Below are 18,567 nucleotides of genomic sequence, written 5' to 3' on the forward strand. Positions count from 1 at the left end.
ATTATTATTATTATTATTATTATTATTATTATTATTATTATTATTATTATTATTATTATTATTATTATTATTATTATTACTATTGCTTTCAAACGTCAAAGCTGTGCTTGTTTGTGCTCTCATTTAATATCTTATTTCGCAAGAGTTTTTACATTGATTAAAGTGAAGAGGTATCAAGAAACGTTTGGTGCACAATTTAAAGTTAAGTAAAATATCAAAATTTCTTGTGAATTGATCAATTTATAAATTTCTTGTGAATTTGATCAATTTAATTAACATGTGTGCCGAGTCTTTTCTTTAATATAATTATATTGTTGTTGTGAATTGATTCTGTTTATCCATAACTACAATTGTGTTTGTTTGTGCACATTTATTTGGCTCTGTTTGTCATTTCGGCTATTTCATCCTTGTCACAGCTGTGTGCTTTGTGTTTATTAAGTGTCAAAATTGCAGTGTATTTAAAACTGTTCGCTACATAGAATTCAAGCTAATATTTATCGGCTGATTGTTTTCTTTTGCTACATTGCTTTTAAAACTGTTTGCCTTTTTGCTTCTAATATTTTATATAAACCTACAAACATATCCATAGATATCATTTCATATATGTATGTCGTGTATTTACGCCAATTGTCACGTTAAGAGCGACGCCTATGTGCCATGCTGGCTCTGCGATGGGATTTCTTATATAAAATGTGCTGGTTTGAGCGGTAGGATGTTAGACGCTATTAATGAAGGAAACAGTCTTCGTTGGTCTTGTCAAAAATGCCGATCAACAGAAGTCGAAGACAGTCCAGAAATAGTTTTTCTCAAATCGGGAAGGCTCTGTCGGCGCTGGTTGAGAAATTTAAGCATTATGAAAAAATGTTTAAGTCTTTCAGATGCCTCGACAACCCTCCAAACTCCGAGGAAAGTCGAGAAAATAAGCGTAGGCGTGTTATTAGTCCACCTAAAAAGATAGTCACTGAATCTACACAGAAAAATCCTCCATCTCAGCCCTTAGATCTAATCAATCTTTCTTCGCCATGCCCTCAGGCATTGGACCCTCCGCTATCTAAAGCCATATCCACCAGGTCTACGTCTAAAAATAATAACGACAATCAAACTGTTGATCTAACAGTGTTGCCATCACAGCTTTAGGTGCCCTATCTCTCCGAATAACTCGGGATCCCGTATATCTGAAGTCACTACCAAAAAGTTGGCTGTAATTCCTCCGAGAAGATCAATCTGTGTCTCTAGATTTGCTAAAGACACTTCTTCGGATGATGTAAATTCCTACATATCGACTAAGATTAGAACTAAAGATGTATTTATTCGTAAATTTAATTTTAAATACGATCGCGATATTTCATCTTTTAAAATTGATGTAGCTGCCGAAGATTTTGATTCACTACTAAATAATTCATTTTGGCCGACCGGGGCGTTTGTTCGCGAGTTTGAGTATAAACCTTATAAAAGTAATAACAACGTAGCTAAAATTTCTAATCTTAATTCTGATTCAAAAAACTAACTCGCAAGTCTAATTTAAGTATTTACTATCAAAACGTTAGAGGTTTGAATACCAAATTAACTGACTTATATTTAAAAGGTTTTGACTGCAATTATAATATTATTTCCTTGACCGAAACATGGCTCCAACCTCATATTTTTAATGAGAAATTCTTCCAAATGAATATCAAATATACAGGAGCGACCGCGAGAGCAGTGTAATGTTTGGTCATAAATTTCTAATGGTTTGAGTATTATTTTAAGCCGTCTGGCTGTTTGCTCAAGCGTATAATGCCTGTTTATGATTCAAACATGTAAATTGCAGTTGAGTGAAATAATGTTTATTCCTCGGCTCATCGCCGATATATATACTACAACATGCTTACAATCTATTACAATAGTTTAGTTATAAAATGTCTTATTTACTATGATTAACCAATCACATTGCTTGGTTACGCCCTAAGCTATTTCCCCTTATTTACATTTCTTTATTTACTTTGGGTACTCATGTTAGGTGCGCTGACCTACATCGCTCGTCACCCGATCTTGCGTTTGTAATAGCAAGCCACAGTGCAAGCCATTGTGTGTTCTGCGTGTATCATTAATCCACACTCGATCGTTACAACAATTACGCCGACTCAGCAATATGAGCCACAAGTATTTGATGTATGTATGTAGGTCAGCCACACTACATCCTACCCCTCAAGAAAATTCTAAATTAGTTGTAATTTCTTAAAATTTTAAGTAATTTATTCGAGTAAAAACGTTTTTTTTTTTTAAATTGCTGTGTCTACATTTGATTAAATCATTATCTTGTAATTCTACTTTTCTTTTATCTATCATTAATGTACTATTTGGCCCTTTTTGATCTATTATCTTGAATGCACCTTTACATGGTTTTCCCAACTTTCTCTTGTTTCCTACTTTTACATATGGGCATTCCCATGGTGGCGCACGTGACAGTCGTACGATTTCAATGTGATACAAAAAAGGAATACCATTTGTTTTCTTTAACTTTTTTGGGCCATTGTATAGCACATAATTAGCTCTATATTTAACCGAAAAATGAAATCAATCGAACTGCTTGGTCCTGAAATTTAAGCCTTTAAAGAGAGTGTCGTTACGTGACAAAAAATGGAAGTTGATTTTTTCTTTTCTTACAAAATCGCAAAACTCTGCGAATTGTGGATGGCTATTTTCATGAAACTTATTTTAATATGATTTGGAGCAATTCTAGTTGTTTTTAGAGTTTTTTGAATTAATGCGAATTGTTTCAATTCTCTTTTACAACCCCAAGTGTGAAACGTGACTTGACGTGGCGTTACGTGACATAAATTTCCATCGTTATATTTTTGTTAATATTGCTTTTAAATGATTTTTTAACGCAAATAAAACATGTATTTTATGTAGAATATACTTTATATTTTGACTTCAGTGCCAATTCAGGGTCAATTTATCAGAAATCTATGATTTATTATGTTTCAACCACATACGCCAAATTCGAACCAAATCAGACCATAAATACGGTTTTTCGAAATATCTCGACCTTGGCACCACCTAGGAAGACCATTTTATGCAAAGATGATTCTACTTACATAGCCAGTATATATTTAAAAAAAACAGACAAATCGGCCCGTAAATACGTTAGATATAAAACTTTTATTTTTTTTGTCGTGGTGGACCTTTCACTGGAAACACCCATATACAAATTCTCCTATTTGGAAATTTGCCTTGTTTATACTGCTCTGCTTATTTCTATTCACAATTTTTGATTGTAATAAATTTTCTTTTGCTGTAGTGTGTGCGTATCTCAGTTTCAGTTTCAATTCTGTTAAATAATCATCAATATTGTAATATGTCTCTCTATTCTTCATTATCTCACATGGTAATGCACTTAATTGGCCATAGACTAACTCAAAGGGAGTATTTATATGTCGTAGTTGTGTGTGGAGTTGAATTATAACTATAGACGTAATATGGAATCATTTCATCCCAATTATCTACTCCTTGCATGGTCATTAAATAGTCGTTGAGAAGCCTGTGGTTCCTTTCTATAGTTCCTAAAGTCTCATGATGAAAGGGTGTTGAGGTTGTTTTCTCTATTTTAAGCAACTTGCATATGTTCTTTAAGAGTTCGTTTGTAAATTCCGTGCCTTTGTCTGTCTTCATTTTCATAAAACAGCCGTATTTTAATATAAATTGTTCTACTATTGCTTTCGCTACAGTCGCTGCTTCTTTGGTTTCTAAAGGAATTGCCTCAACAAATTTGGTTAACTCACACTGAAGGGTTAGTATGTACCTATAGTTATTAGATGGCCTCAGCGGTCCTACTGTGTCTATTGTGATTACCTCAAAAGATGTGCTGGGAGTTTCCGTTATGCGAAACCTTCCTTTTGTGTATTTCGTTATCTTGACCTTGGCACAAATTTTACAGTTATTAACAAATTCCTTAACCATTTTGCTCATGTTCTTCCACACATACCTCTGCTTAAACTGGCTCACGCATCTTTTTATTCCGCAATGACCTCCTTGCTATGATTCATGATACTCGCGTATTAAGCTGATGCCACATAAAACTTTTGCTTCGCTTTACGTGACAGATTCGCTTTGACAGATAAGAAGAAAATGCGTAAAGCATACCACATAGATCATTGAAGCTGCAGCGCGAAGCGAAAAGATGGCCAACTCCCATCTTTTTGCGCGCTTTGACAATCAGCCGGTTTAATATATAGTAGTATTCATGCAGAAACATAAAACTCAATTAAATTGCTTATAATTTTAAAGCAAAATATCTAAAATCCACAGCAAATTTTGACGAGTAAAAAAGCAGTGCAAAATTGATTTCTTGGCGTTCATTGTGGCATATCTTTTGTGTCTGGCGCTTTGTTGGCAAAGTTAAAGAATGTACACGAAAAAAACTGGTCACAGTTAAAACGTTCTAAAACATAAATATATTAATGGAATTCAACGATATTTACATCTAAACTTAGTTTTATTGAAATTCGTTAAAAAAGAGTTAATTCTCCTTGTAATAAGCAAACGATCGCAATTTTGACTTTATGTCCTTCATTAGCCCTTGCACAGAAGTTTCAGTGATTTCCTTGGAAACCAGCTGCCATTTATTTTTGAATTGTTGTGCGTTTTTTACAGCTTTGTGGGTCTTAAGAAGTTTGGATTTCATAACGGCCCAGTAGGTTTCGATCGGCCGATGCTCTGGACAATTAGGTGGATTCACCTCTTTTGCTACAAAATACACTTTGTTTCTATGTTACCATCCTAAAGCCATTTTTCCGTAATGACATATCGCGAGATCAGGCCAAAAAAGCACTGGATCTTTATGAAGCCGTATAAGAGGTAAAAGTCGCTTTTGCAGACACTTCTTAACATAAATTTCTTGGTTAATTGTACCAGTGCTTACAAAAGGATCACTTTTGAAGCCGCATTGGCAAATTGCCTGCCAAATGAGAAACTTTTTGGGAAATTTGTCAAACTTTTTGTTTTTATATTTATCTGCAACTTTGTCTCTTTTATTTGCAGTGTGAAATTCGCGGCCCCGGATTTGTTTAAAATCGGCTTTTACGTACGATTCGTCATCCATAACAATACAGCCAAATTTTTGTATGAGACTGTCGTACAATTTCCGAGCACGTTGTTTCGCCAACAAATTTTGCTTACCGTTGCGATTAGGTGCTGCATTCACTTTGTAAGAACGTAGTCCTGCTGTTTTGCATACTTTTTGTATATACGAAGACGACATGTTTCATTTTTTGCCGACATCTCTTACCGAAAGTCCAGGATTTTTCTTAAAAGCAGATAACACTTCCTTCGCCTTAATTTTGCAAGCAAATCCTTTTTTTCTGCCACTACCAGGGTTCCTTTTTAAAGATAAACATTCATTGTATTTTTTAAGCACATAAGTAACGGTAGACTTTGGAAATTTTAGCTTTTTTGCGATGTCGTTATGGAACATGCTGGGATTTTCCAGCTTTTTGCGCAATATTAACTCGCGATCGATTTCTTTCTTGGTCCTCGTTTCTACACTGATTTTTGTTACTAAAAAGAAATGATGCAGTAAGGTGGAAAATGCTTCCAGCTTTTTAAGTGTCTACCGATTTTTATTTTAATGTTATGATTAACCAAGCTATGATTGGTTATGTGCGACCAGTTTTTTTCGTGTCTTTATAATTTACCTTGTTTATATGGCATCAAACGCGGTTTTGAATTAATTCGTGTCAGCGTAGCTCGCTTGAAATGCAAGTGTTTATATGCGACACAAGAAAGGAGTCGATCGAACACACATTCAAACAGAGCTTATCCCGATGCAACCCTGTTAATACATGTGTAAATTCTTGAAAATAATGAACATTGAAAAATAACAATTAAAGACTCAAATAGCATTGTAAAAATTATCTTGTGTGTCCATTTATCATGGTTTGACTTAGAACGAATTGGAGCATCATAGAAACGTGGTAAATGTCACGCAAAGCTACAAAGTTTTATCTGGCATCAGCTTTAGTCTTTTCATCTCCTGTTTGTTCTTTATTTCTTTTGGTGGCTTATAAATTAATATGTCATTATATACTTTCTTAAATTCATGCATGCTTATTTTTTTTTAAATATCAATATTTTCTGTTAACGCTAGTAATTGCTTGCTTATTCGCTTCGAAGGACAACTTCCTCAAAGTCAATTTTAACTCTGATACTGATTTTTCGCTGTATTCTACAATTATGCCACCTTTTGCTGCTAAAATGTGTATATATTGGGCCCTTTTTTCTTTTCTATTCTTATAATTTCTTTCCTGATTCTTCACTTTATCTTCAATCTTCCCTAACTTCTTGAATTCAAGTTTCTTCACGTACCTTACATCCGAAATCGATGTCGTGTTCCAAATGTAGAGTTGATCAATCTCCTCACTTGAAATCGAGGTACCTACAAAGTCACACACCTCCACCTTGTCTGTTTCTTCTTTGCCCTTCTCTAATTTTTCTTTCATCTTTCTAGTTAATACATTAACACTACAGGTAGGAATAATTTCCGCTAACTTCTTAGAACCTAGCTCTATCCTGGTTTATCTCAAAATCATAATCCATTAGGTCTATTCGAATTCTAGTTAATTTTGACGTTGGGTTCTTCTGAGAAAATAAACTAACTAACGGCCTGTGGTCGGTGTAGAATATAAATTTTCTGCCAAACAGATATGGTCTGAAATAGTTGATGCCCCAATGAATTGCGACTAGTTCTTTTTCAATCACTGGCTTATTAAGTTCATGTTTGTTTAATGATTTACTTGCAAAGGCTATTGGTCTATCTTTTCCTATCTCCCCTTGCGACCAGACCGCACCTAGCGCATAATTGGAAGCATCAGTTGTTAGGATAAACGGCTTGGTAAAATCTGGGTAGCTTAGTACTGGTCGTGAAATTAGCTTCTTCTTCAAAGTGGTAAAAGCCTTCTGATGTTCTTCTGTCCAACCGAAAATCTGTTTTTTCTTTAACAAGTTATTCAATGGTCTGGCTATGTCAGCAAACTCTTCGATGAATCTCCTATAGTAATTACAAAAAGCTACAAATCTCCTCACCTCGTCAGCATTCTTTGGTATTGGATAATTCTTTCTGCATTCGAATTTACTTGGATCCGTACTTACGCCGTCTACTGTTATTAAATGGCCAAGGTAGACTACTTCTGGTTTAAGAAAATTGAATTTCTCAGGATTGAGTTTCAGATTGTATTTTTGCAGTCTCCTCAGTACTTCGATCAAGCTCTCATTATGATCTTTCTGATTAGAACCAAATACTATGATATCATCTACATAAAGAAAAGCCTTGTCTTGTGGACCACTTAGTGCTAAAGATAGCATTCTTTGAAGATATTTTTAGTCCAAACGGCAACCTTTTGAATTGGAAATGCCCTTTGTCAGTGGGGAATGCCGTTAATGGTCTAGATTTAGTATTCAGTGGAATCTGATGAAACGAACTAGTCATGTCTAAAGTCGAGAAGTATTTTGCTTTTCCCAACTTGTCTAATATGTCCTCTAGCCTTGTCAGTGGGAACTTGTCACTTACCACCTTTTTAGTTAATTGCCTAAAATCGACGACTAATCTCCATTTTTCTTTTTCATTGTTGCTCTTTTTAGGCACTACTAAAAGTGGCGAATTATAAGGACTCACTGATGGTTCTATGTTGTCAGTTGCCATGAGCTCTTATACCTGCTTATTAATTTCTTTTGATTGTACATTTCTATAGTTTTTTATATAAACTGGAGCCTTATCTGTAGTTGAAATATGCTGTTAATAGAAATTATTAACCGTTAAAGCTTCGCCTTCTAAATGGAATAGGTCTTGAAGCCTCTCACAAATATCTACTATCGAACTTTCTGCATTCTCATCTAAGTTATCTACCTTTAAGAGCTTTCTTATTGCATTAAATCTATTTGGGCGCCTACGCATGTTTTTATTATATAGAACATTGTATCTGTTTAATGGTTTTACACCTAGGTTTACTTTCTTGATCACTACATCCGTGTCCCTGGTGTTTAAAAGTCGAATATGCTTTATGCCCTTCACTGGCACGATTGAATTGGCTTTAAATACACCTTTCATTATTTCTTTCCCGTGCACTACACTATCTTCTTCTAAGTCTAATTTCACTGCTTTAACTAACTCACTTCGTGCTGGTATTGTAATGTTAGCGATAGATTTTAAGTTCATATTCATAGGCAATAGTGTTTCTTCTCCTTCTATGACGATGATTAACGTACAGGTTTCATAGTCAATCTTACAGTCATGTTTTATTACAAAATCTACCGAGTATCCCATCTGTGGTTAGACTTATTTTACTCTGAACCACACTAAATTGATGAACTATCTTTTTATCGTCTAACTTAAGCAATTTAACTTTAGCTGTGCCTCTAGTTGTTAACGTCTCACTTGTAATACCATTTATTTGGCAACTCTCTCTAAGCTCTATACCTTTAGTGTCACCTAAAACTTGTTCTTTAATTTCTTCTTTCTTTATTGAGATGCCAGCTCCTGTGTCTACTTTTGAACTTACTGTTCTAGGGCTACCTTCAATTCCTAGTTTCATGTAGTTAGTGGAGCTTGGAGCCGTCTACTTGGGTAATATGAACTAATTTCCTTTTGGTGTGTACCCCGGATTTCACTGGCCAGGGACGTACCCGTTTCCCTGATCGGGTCGTCTTCCTCCTCTGAAATTGGCATTTCCTCCTTTAGAGTGTTGGCCCCTATTGTCTTTAGAGATTGTCTTATTAAAAATTGTTTTCATTCTTACTAAAATTCCTATTGAAACTATTCCTGCTTCTGTTTGCGTACAGAACTTGCGTGGACCTTACTGGACTGACTTCTTTGGCCACCTGTATTGCTTCTGTCAACTTTACTGGCCTAGCTGCTGCTACCACTACCTTGTAAGGCTCAGACACGCCTTTTTTAAAAGCTGATAGACGTATTTGATCATTGAGTTTCACAATGATCTCCCTATGTTCAGTACCTTGCGCCTGTCAACTGTAGTTCACTTAATGCAGCTAATAAACTCTCCATGCGTGTCGCGTAAGCTTGGACTGATTGCGTGTCTTGATAGCACCTGGCAATATCTGCATGTAATTTCGTTGTTGTGTTATTGGGCTTATATGCTGCTTGTAAAATTATCTTTAGGATTGGTATATCAGTCGGTATCTGTTCTGCTATTAATTTGTTTTTTACGTATTCAGCTAGCTTGGTCATTAATATGAATTTTACTAGCATTTGCCTTTGAGCATCATCTCTTAAAGTTTCGCTATAAAATTCTATGTAACCTAAAGAGATATTTAAATATTTTTGTTCCCCACGGAACTGCGGTATTATCTTTGAGGCTTCTACCAAATTAAATTCTGCAATGATACAATTTTATTTTTTTTCAGAGGTCTCTTCTTTGATTACCAAAAACTTTCGTAACTCTTTGGCTAACCCGTCATATTTTTCTTTTAACCCTTCGACATCATCACTAGGTGTGCCTTCGAGTATTCTTAACCATGCATCAGATACGTATGCTTTGTTTTTTCTACGTACACCCTTGTGTACTTTCTTTGCGGTGCCTTTTTTAGTTCCGCTAAAAGTCCATTTCAATTGTTAAACTCCACATATCACTTTACAATTTCTGCTTAATAATTTACTCATGTATGTATGCAATGTTTTTAAGATCCTAGACCTTAGTTCTATCATATATATTTGTTGCATTTAGGATGTTAATATTTAATGTAACATTTGTTGTAAAATTGACTCATGCTATACATTGTTGTTTACGCTCTTATAAGCATGATTCTTTATATATTTTTTATAATGCGCATTTAGTTTTAATAGTACTAAAATTATTAAAATTATTGAGTGTACATATATTCATTTTGTGGGTGTATCAAACTGCTGTGATGCGAATGCTACTGCTGCGGCTGCATTGTTGTTGTTGTTATTAACCATTTCCTCCCTTGTTTGGGTGCCACCCAGGGATTGGCAAAGGGTGCTGTTTTTGTGACTTTAAGCCTACTCACGTTAAAAACGGAGGATGAACGAACACCACCGCAAAGCGTGCTGTCTTGCAAATACAGCCACCACAAGTGAACGATGCTTATAACAGCTCATACTGATATTGACTTCGGCAAATCTGTACTCCGAATGATCGTGCACGAAACTAGCAACAGCCGTATTTGATCGACAGCCATAAGCACGTTACTGCATTTGGACGGTTGCCGAAAGCATGACAGCTTATGTGAAAGACTGGCGAAGGCAAGATGCCGCAGTTAGCTAACTTGATTTGTTGCAGAAGTCAAACCGCCGCCTTTGGTTTGTTGCTGAAAGCGCGTTTGACGTGTTGCCGAAGTGATGATACTGTAGTTCAAAAACATTCAAAGACACTTGCTTGTTTGAAATGAAGCATTGATATGTACATACATACATACGTACGTATGCACATTCCTCACAACTAGCCAGCAGTGAGCAATGCAATTGAATGGTAGACGCGCTATAAATACATACATACATGCATACGAGACGATAAATTACCCTTTACCACATTCGTCGTCATTTCAGCAACAAGTCAGATGATTTTCAGCAGCAAGTCAGATGATTTTCAGCAACAAGTCAAATGGCTTTCAGCAACAAGTCAAATGGCTTTCAGCAACAAGTCAGATGATTTTCAGCAACAAGTCAAACGACTTCTGCAACAAATGATGACTCTCATGTTTTCGGAGCCGTTCAACTGCCACGTTTGCTGGTTTCGTGCACGATCATTCAGAGTACAGATTTGCCGAAGTCAATATCAGTATGAGCAGTTATAAGCATCGTTCACTTGTGGTGGCTGTATTTGCAAGACAGCACGCAATGCGCTCGTGTTCAGTCATTCTCTAATTTCGTTTAGGTATCGATACTATTAAGCCAACGCCGCTGCTCAGTCATACAAAGCAGCGGTATTGAATGAGTATGAACAGTTGACGATCAACCAAAGCCAATCCCTGGTGCCACCCATCTTTCCTCAGTTTTGTTGCTATGTAATGTAGACGAACATGTATGCGAAAGGGAAATCTTTTTCCTAGTGCAGAGTTTAAAGGAATCGGAAGAGTATGATTCAGGATAGTAAAAGACTCATATTTATACTTAGAAATATCCCTCTAGGAAAAAGAAATATTCTTCCCAACAGTTTCCAAAGAAGCATGAAAACATTCAATTTTATTGGACTAATTTCGTTTTAACCGTGCGATGTCATTAGTTAGACTCTTTTCACCTCTGTAATGTAATGTTTGTCATCAGGTCCTAAGTCCTTCTTTCAAAACCTATCAGACTTGTTCCCTGAATGTTCGGCAGGATCGCCATGTAATGTTTGGTTATAATTTTCTAATGGTTTGAGTATTATTCTAAGCCCTCCGGCTGCTTTGCTCAAGCGTATAACGCCTGTTTATGATTCAAACACGTCAATTGGAGTTGAGTTTATTATGGAAGGAATGGAGGAATGTTTATTCCTCGGCTCATCGCCGATATATATACTACAACATGCTTACAATCTATTACAATAGTTTAGTTATAAAATATCTTATTTACTATGAGTAACCAATCACATTGCTTGGTTACTCCCTAAGCTATTTCCCCTTATTTACATTCATTCTTTATTTACTTTGGGTACTCATGTTGGGTGCGCTGACCCAAATCGCTCGTCACCCGATCTTGCGTTTGTAATAGCAAGCGTTAAGTGTGTCTCATGTGGCGCCGCACGTTAAGCCACAGTGCAAGCCATTACGAGTGTTCTGCATGTGTCATCAATTCACACTCGATCGTCCCAACAAATAAGCCGACTCAGCAATATGAGCCACAAGTATTTGATATATGTCAGGCACACTACAGCAGAATCGGCGGTGGTGTTATTTTTGCGGTGCATTGGTCGATACCATCAGAGGAAGTTAGTGTTCCTGTCATTGAAGATACCGAATTTAAATGAGGGCGTGTACAGGCTGGTAAGAGTTAGGTTAATTGAACTCTTTGCTACATCCCTCCTAATTCTGCCATATCATTATATACACAGCTAGTTTCTTTACTTGAGTCCGTAAATGCAATGCTTACGCCTTCTGACTCTGTGATTGTTTTGGGTGATTTTAATCTGCCACACATTTCATGGAACATTATTGGCACCGATGTTGTACCAGTTTCATCTAGAGATAGTTACAATGTATTTGTGGAGGAAATGGCTGAACTTTACCTAAAACAAATAAATATAAATAAGGTCTTGGATCTCGTTTACGTTGATGATGTTCCGAGGTCCTCTATTAATCGGTGTGATCCCTTAGTTTTGCCAGAGGATGCATACCATCTCGCTCTTGAGTTAAGCTACGAAATCATAAATGCAGTACATAATAATAAGTTCTATAGTTCAAGTACTAGATATGTGTTTGCGAAAACTAATTTCAGAAAAATTAACAAAGAACTTTCAAAGATATCTTGGCCAATATATAGAGATGACGACGAGCGTAGCGTTGAACACTTTAATTATACTGTTTTCAATTTGTTTTGAAAGTATCAAAACGTAATATTGTTCATAAAGAACCAACACAATTATGGTTCACTTAAACTGTATAAAAGAAGGGGCTTACTCGGTGATTACATAAAGTACTCGGTTTTGAGGTATAGCTACTTTGCATTAAATAAGAAATGTTATAAGTTATATTTGTGTAAAATTAAAAAGAATTTGATTAAAAATCCTAAATCATTTTATGGTTTCGTAAATTTAAAGCGTAAGGCACATGGATTTCCGTCCGCTATGCACTATCGCAATACTATGTCTAGCGACAGCCAACTCATTGCCAACATGTTTGCTCAGTTCTTTAGGTCCAATTATTCGGTAGACTCCCCTACGAGTGGATACTATCCGTATGAACTTTGTACGATTAACTCAGCTTTTATTCCAGTAACTTCTTCTGATGAAGTTTTACACTATTAAAAACCTTAAAAGCGTCATTTAGGCCTGGACCTGGTCATATTCCGACCTGTTTCCTTAAAAACTGCGGTGAGAATATCTGTAAACCTTCAACAACTCTATTCAACTTGTCACTAAAACATGGTGTTTTTCCGTCAGCTTGGAAGGAGTCTCTCATAATACCACCTCACAAAAACGGCAGCAGGTCTATAGAAGACCTATCGAGGCATAGTGAAGCTCTCCGCTATCCCCAAATTATTCGAAGCAATTATTGTTAATCAGCTGACATATTCTACATCCTCAATTCACAATATCAGCACGGGTTTTTTAAAGGAAAATCTATTATCACTAATTTATTGAAGTTTACAATTTATCTCTTAAACGGTTTTAGAGAAAATGCTCATACCGACGTAATATACACCGATTTCAGTAAAGCTTTCGACAAAGTCTGTCACTCGTTACTCATCCGTAAACTCGACCTAATCGGCTTTCAGCCCAGTCTTCTTCAATGGATCTCTTCTTACCTCTCCGAACACAAAGAGTTTTTTTTTTTTAATTGTTCTTCCAACATCATTAAGGTTTCTTCAGGAGTTCCTCAGGGAAGCCACCTTGGTCCGATTCTATTCCTGATATTCATTAATGATTATTCTTCTATAATAAAATATTCTAAAACCTTAATGTATGCCGATGATGTGAAACGCATCAGCAGCCTCTGCGCTGTACCGAAGACATTTGAATCCGGTATTTTTTGACTTTCAATGCGTCGGTCCATATTTCTGCCCCGTACAGGAGCACCGACTGGACTGCTTTCATCAGAAGCTTCCTGCGGCATGCCTTCGGGCCGCCCACGTTCGCCATCACATGCTCCATGGATGTGTTCCCAGAATGTGATTTTGCTGTCAAGCTTCACCCCTAGGTATTTTGTAGACCTAGAAGTTGTCGCGAATTGAGGTCCGACCATCATGTTTATAATTTTTGGGATCCGTTTCCTTGTGAGGAGCACGATCTCTGTTTTGGCTGTAGCCAATTGCAGACCGTGATCGCTCATCCATCCACTGAGGTTGCGCATGACCTGGTTTAGCTTGAGCTGCGCTAGCTGGACGTTTTTTGTTGTTATGACGGCGGCCACGTCGTCCGCGAAGGCGACAAGGAAGGCGCTCTCCGGCATTTCCGTGCGCAACAGACTGTCATACGTGGCGTTCCAGAGGTCCGGGCCAAGTACAGACCCCAGTGCCGCTCCGCCGGTTATACGTCTCTTTCTCTGATCTTGTGTTGTGTCGTACAAAAGCCAACGGTCTCTGAGGTAGTCCCGGATCATATCTAGCAAGTATGTTGGAACCTTGAATGACCGTTCCAAGGTCTCCAGCATGTCGTCCCATCTTGCCGAGGCTGGAAATATATTTAAATTTAAAAAAATCTGTAATTTCATTGTACAAGTGTTGGCTAAAATTTATTTGGCTTTGGTGATCTCAGGCTATTTTCGATACCTTCCTGTCATACTATTTCGATTAATATTTCCAGTTCCATTTCTAATGCAAATGGCGCGTAAGCAAATGCAAAATGGGCAAGTAAAACTATTGGTTTCTACCACGTGCGAGAGCGCACAAACTATACCGGGCAGTAATTCGAGCTCCAATAAACTCAGACGGTGTATTCTCTCTCAAGCGGCCACGTTAGAAAAGGAACGCCAAAACTTAAGCGTTGATTAAATTACAAATTTCGAAACGCAGTGGAAAAGCATACATTCGTATCCACGTTAAAATAAATGCTCCACCATAAGCTCTTGGATCTCGTCTAAAGAATTCAAAAATTAATTAGAAGAAAATCCTTTTTCTGAACGCGTGGATTTTGTTTTTACCTAACCAATTTTAATTTAAGGAGAGAAGGATAGACAACTTTAGAGAAAAATTTGGGAAAAAATGATCCGTTACCGGAATTTTTATGTTCAATTCATGTACCGGTAATTGCAAATTTTAATACTTTGTAAAGTATTTTTAGTTCATTGTCTAGTTTATATAAGTATAGGCATTAGAGCGCCCAAAAAATGTATGGGATTTGCAAAGGTGTTAAATTTTTTCCCCGTTTTCGGATAGCTCGGGGACAAAAAATAAGGTTTAAAAAAAAATCTGTAGTAGGAAAAAGCCATGCGGTTTTGAACTAAAGTCAAAAAATTTAACAAAAAATTATACATGACTTTAAAGACCAATATTTCTTAAATAATCAGCGTAAGCGGAAATAACAATATATACACTTTTATATAAAAGAAAACTGGCAATATTCCTCCTATATGAAGTTTAGACCAACAAGTGTCCATTCTTGAGATGGTAAGTGGTCAAATTAAAATATATAAATTTTCTAACGGCCAAAATAAATATTTCAAAAACAGTATAATCTTCACATCCTTTGATAGGCTATTTGGTATTGTTTCATACAACATTAGATCCTTTTATTAATAACAATATTTTTAAACTAATATCTGCTGCATATGATGCCGCAACGATTCAGAAGTGAATTTCTAAAGCGCGGCCCAAGACCGCCATCGCGTAAACACATTAGGCGCAACAATACTGTGGCTGAGTAGCTAGAGTTGGACTGCTAAGGGGGGTTTTTTTTTGAAGCGAAGGGCGAATCGAAGCCGAAGGCCTCCAGCTTGGATAGAAGTTGGACGTAACAATACTATGGACTGCGTACCCGGAGTTGAACTGATGAGGGTTATCTTTTGAAGAGCGGGCGAAGGCTACCAACGCAGAAACAAGCTGATCACAACAATACTGTGCACTGAGGATAATTTGTTTTTTAAGCGCGGACAAAGGCTGCCAAACCTGGAACAACGCAGAAACAAGTCGGACGCAACAATACTATACACCGCATAGCCGGAGTTGGACTGATGAGTGTTATGTTTTTTTAGGCGAGGCCAATGGCTGCCAATGCGGAAACAAGTTGCACGCAACAATAATGTTGACTGCATAGCCAGAGTTGGACTGATGAAGGTGACTTATTTGAAGCGCGCTGATCTTTAAATATTCATACTAGGATCTACTAGTTCGGCCTAGGCTTAACTGGTTTCTGCTATCGGGTTTAGGTCAGGCTTGTTTGACCCATGTTATAGCGGTTTATCCTATCGCATATAAGAATCTTATAAATACTTCATCCATATGTTGTAATTCACCGCCACATCTATATATAATATGCAGTTTAGAGAAGGGACAATTGAAATGATTCTAGGTATATATTAAGCCTGAAAACGGTAAACCTTTATATCAATTCTGCTAGTTACGTCATGGCAAGTACCGAATAATTTTGAAAAGGGTACAACTTGCAAATAATTAGCTTTTTTCTTCAATACTTTAAATTTTCAGACATGTGCCCTTTTCGAATACTAACTTAATAATGAACCAAATCAAAAAATATATTAGATTTTTAGAAATACATATATGTTTCAAATATAAACCAAATCGGACCATAAATACACATTTTAGTAATAGATCGATTCTTGCTTCACTTACTATTTTTATACTTTGTTTACAGATCATTTAATTGTTTATTTTATTGTTTTATTACTATATATGTATACTCAATTTATATTACTATTTTGTGTTGTTTTATTTCATATTCTGCTATTTTATAAAATTGTATCTCGTTGTTTTATTTCAACTATTTATTAAAAAAAGGTGTTTGCTTGCCATGGGACCTTGAACCCACGAATATAAGAAACAAATATCTCTTGAGCCTCATTTAAATCGAATCGATTTTGTCGTTAATCCTGATTAACAATTGTTTATTACTGTATCTTTATAGGGCGTCCAATTTTAAAAGGCCCATTGCCGCCACCACCATCTAGCCAGCAGCATCAGTCACAACAGCAAATGCAGCAGCAGATATCTCAACTGATGTTCAATAAATTAGATTTTCAACAAATGCAACAGCGATTAAAAAACAATCAATCGCATGTTTTAAGCCAGACTACACCTCCGTTTCCGCAGCACACAATAGCGCCCCAACAAGCATCAAGCCATACCAATATAATAACACATGTACAACAACAGCAGCAGCATTTATATCAACATCAACAACGTGCTCTAGCATTGCAAAGGCATCAGCAACAACAAGTTCACCTGCAGCAGCAGTTGCAAAAACAGCAGCAACAACAACATCAGCAGCAACAGTCAATTGACAACAGTACGTTTTAACTACATTACTTTTTATTCCAACTGACTTACAAATTTAAATTTTTCATAGTGTGTTTGTCATCATCTTTGGTAGGTGAAAGTAGTATTGTATCAAATAATGCTGCAGATACTGCGGCTGCCGCTGCTGTAAATATAATAAATTATCGAGATGGCTGCTTGTCTCCTACTAGTAATCAATTGGCACAGTGGTTTTCGCCTGAATTACTGGCACAAGCATCTGCAGGAAAACTGCCACTGCTCAATATGAATCAAACATTAAGTTTAGAAGAATTTGAAAAAAATATGCAACATTCCTCAACAACGGTGCACAATTAAAACCACTGAAAACTCGGCGTAACTAAATTTAAATTGCGTCTACCTTGGGAATCATTATTCTATATAAAGTTGATTTGTTTGCTTGGCATATTAAATAAGCTAAAAGTATCTCTATACAGCCCTAGCATTAAACATGAAATTCAGCAAACAAGTTCATTATGAATTTTAGTTTTTATTACGAAATTAGTAGAAAATAAAAGTTTTAGTATAGCGTATTCACTTGTTATCTTAATATGCTTATAAATTAGTATCTCAATTGTTGTAAATGCATTATTTAAATTGAAACAATTATACTTTATAAAATGTAAAATATATATATAATGATCTAGAAAATAGAAAACAATAAAAACGGAGAAATATAATATAATATTCTTAATGATATAAGTAATTTATTTTTATTTACTATACAGGTATTAGTGTTGCTTATCAAGTTATTTTATTGATGATAGGTACTTATTTTATAATTATCGAAAAATCTACAAATTTTAGCTCCATTTTTTCCGTTTATGTTAGACCACTCGCAACGGAGCACTAATACTTTAATTTCTTCGCAAACGAGCGGCAAAGCAATGCTCAACTCTGATAAAATTTCCATTTAGCTACTTAAGAAATTCTGTTGGTATCTAGCAAGAAACATGTGATTAGTTTAATGGTATTTATATACAAAATAATTTTGAAAGGTATTTGCGGAATATGTACTTATTTAAATATTTATCAAGTACGTATATAAAAAAATACAAATTTCCCTAAGCAATTTCTCATCAACACTTCATAATAAAGCAGTTTTTTCACTTAACACTAGCACCGGGTCACGTACATTCCCAAGACAGTCGGTTCTACGAACCGGAATGACTCGGGTTTTACCCGACCCAGCGCTGTTGTTTCGGCGATCTAACCCCGTTTAGGTCGGTGAAATATCTCAGACGTTGTTCGTCTATAGGGCTACATCGGCTACGTATTCTTCTGTTCAGGGCTGGCATTGAGTCAAACCCTGGGCCAGAAACTTACACCTGCTCTGTAAAGAGACGACTACACCACAACTCCTCCTCAGTCAAGTGTAATGCTTGCAATGGGTGGAGTCACCTCAGAGTCTGCGCTCCTCAGATGTGAAACCCGTATGGAATTTGGTGGCT

The 18,567-nt window shown here is 36.3% G+C and overlaps 1 protein-coding gene across 1 annotated transcript in view; it reads left to right on the forward strand.

Annotated features, from left to right (window-relative positions):
* Positions 1 to 17,770, forward strand: part of LOC118738025 (putative uncharacterized protein DDB_G0271606) — a 131,470-nt gene extending 113,700 nt beyond the window's left edge. Inside the window, exons 2-3 of the mRNA XM_036468900.1 lie at positions 16,728 to 17,108; positions 17,169 to 17,770. Of these exons, the coding sequence (XP_036324793.1) occupies positions 16,728 to 17,108; positions 17,169 to 17,434 (647 nt within the window). The 3' untranslated portion in view covers positions 17,435 to 17,770. The remainder of the gene's footprint in view (positions 1 to 16,727; positions 17,109 to 17,168) is intronic.
* The last annotated feature ends 797 nt before the right edge of the window (positions 17,771 to 18,567 follow it).

Source organism: Rhagoletis pomonella, unplaced genomic scaffold, assembly GCF_013731165.1.
Source record: "Rhagoletis pomonella isolate Grant_MI unplaced genomic scaffold, Rhpom_1.0 Rhpom_scaffold_00004, whole genome shotgun sequence".
In the NCBI taxonomy this organism is placed as follows: Eukaryota; Metazoa; Arthropoda; class Insecta; order Diptera; family Tephritidae; genus Rhagoletis; species Rhagoletis pomonella.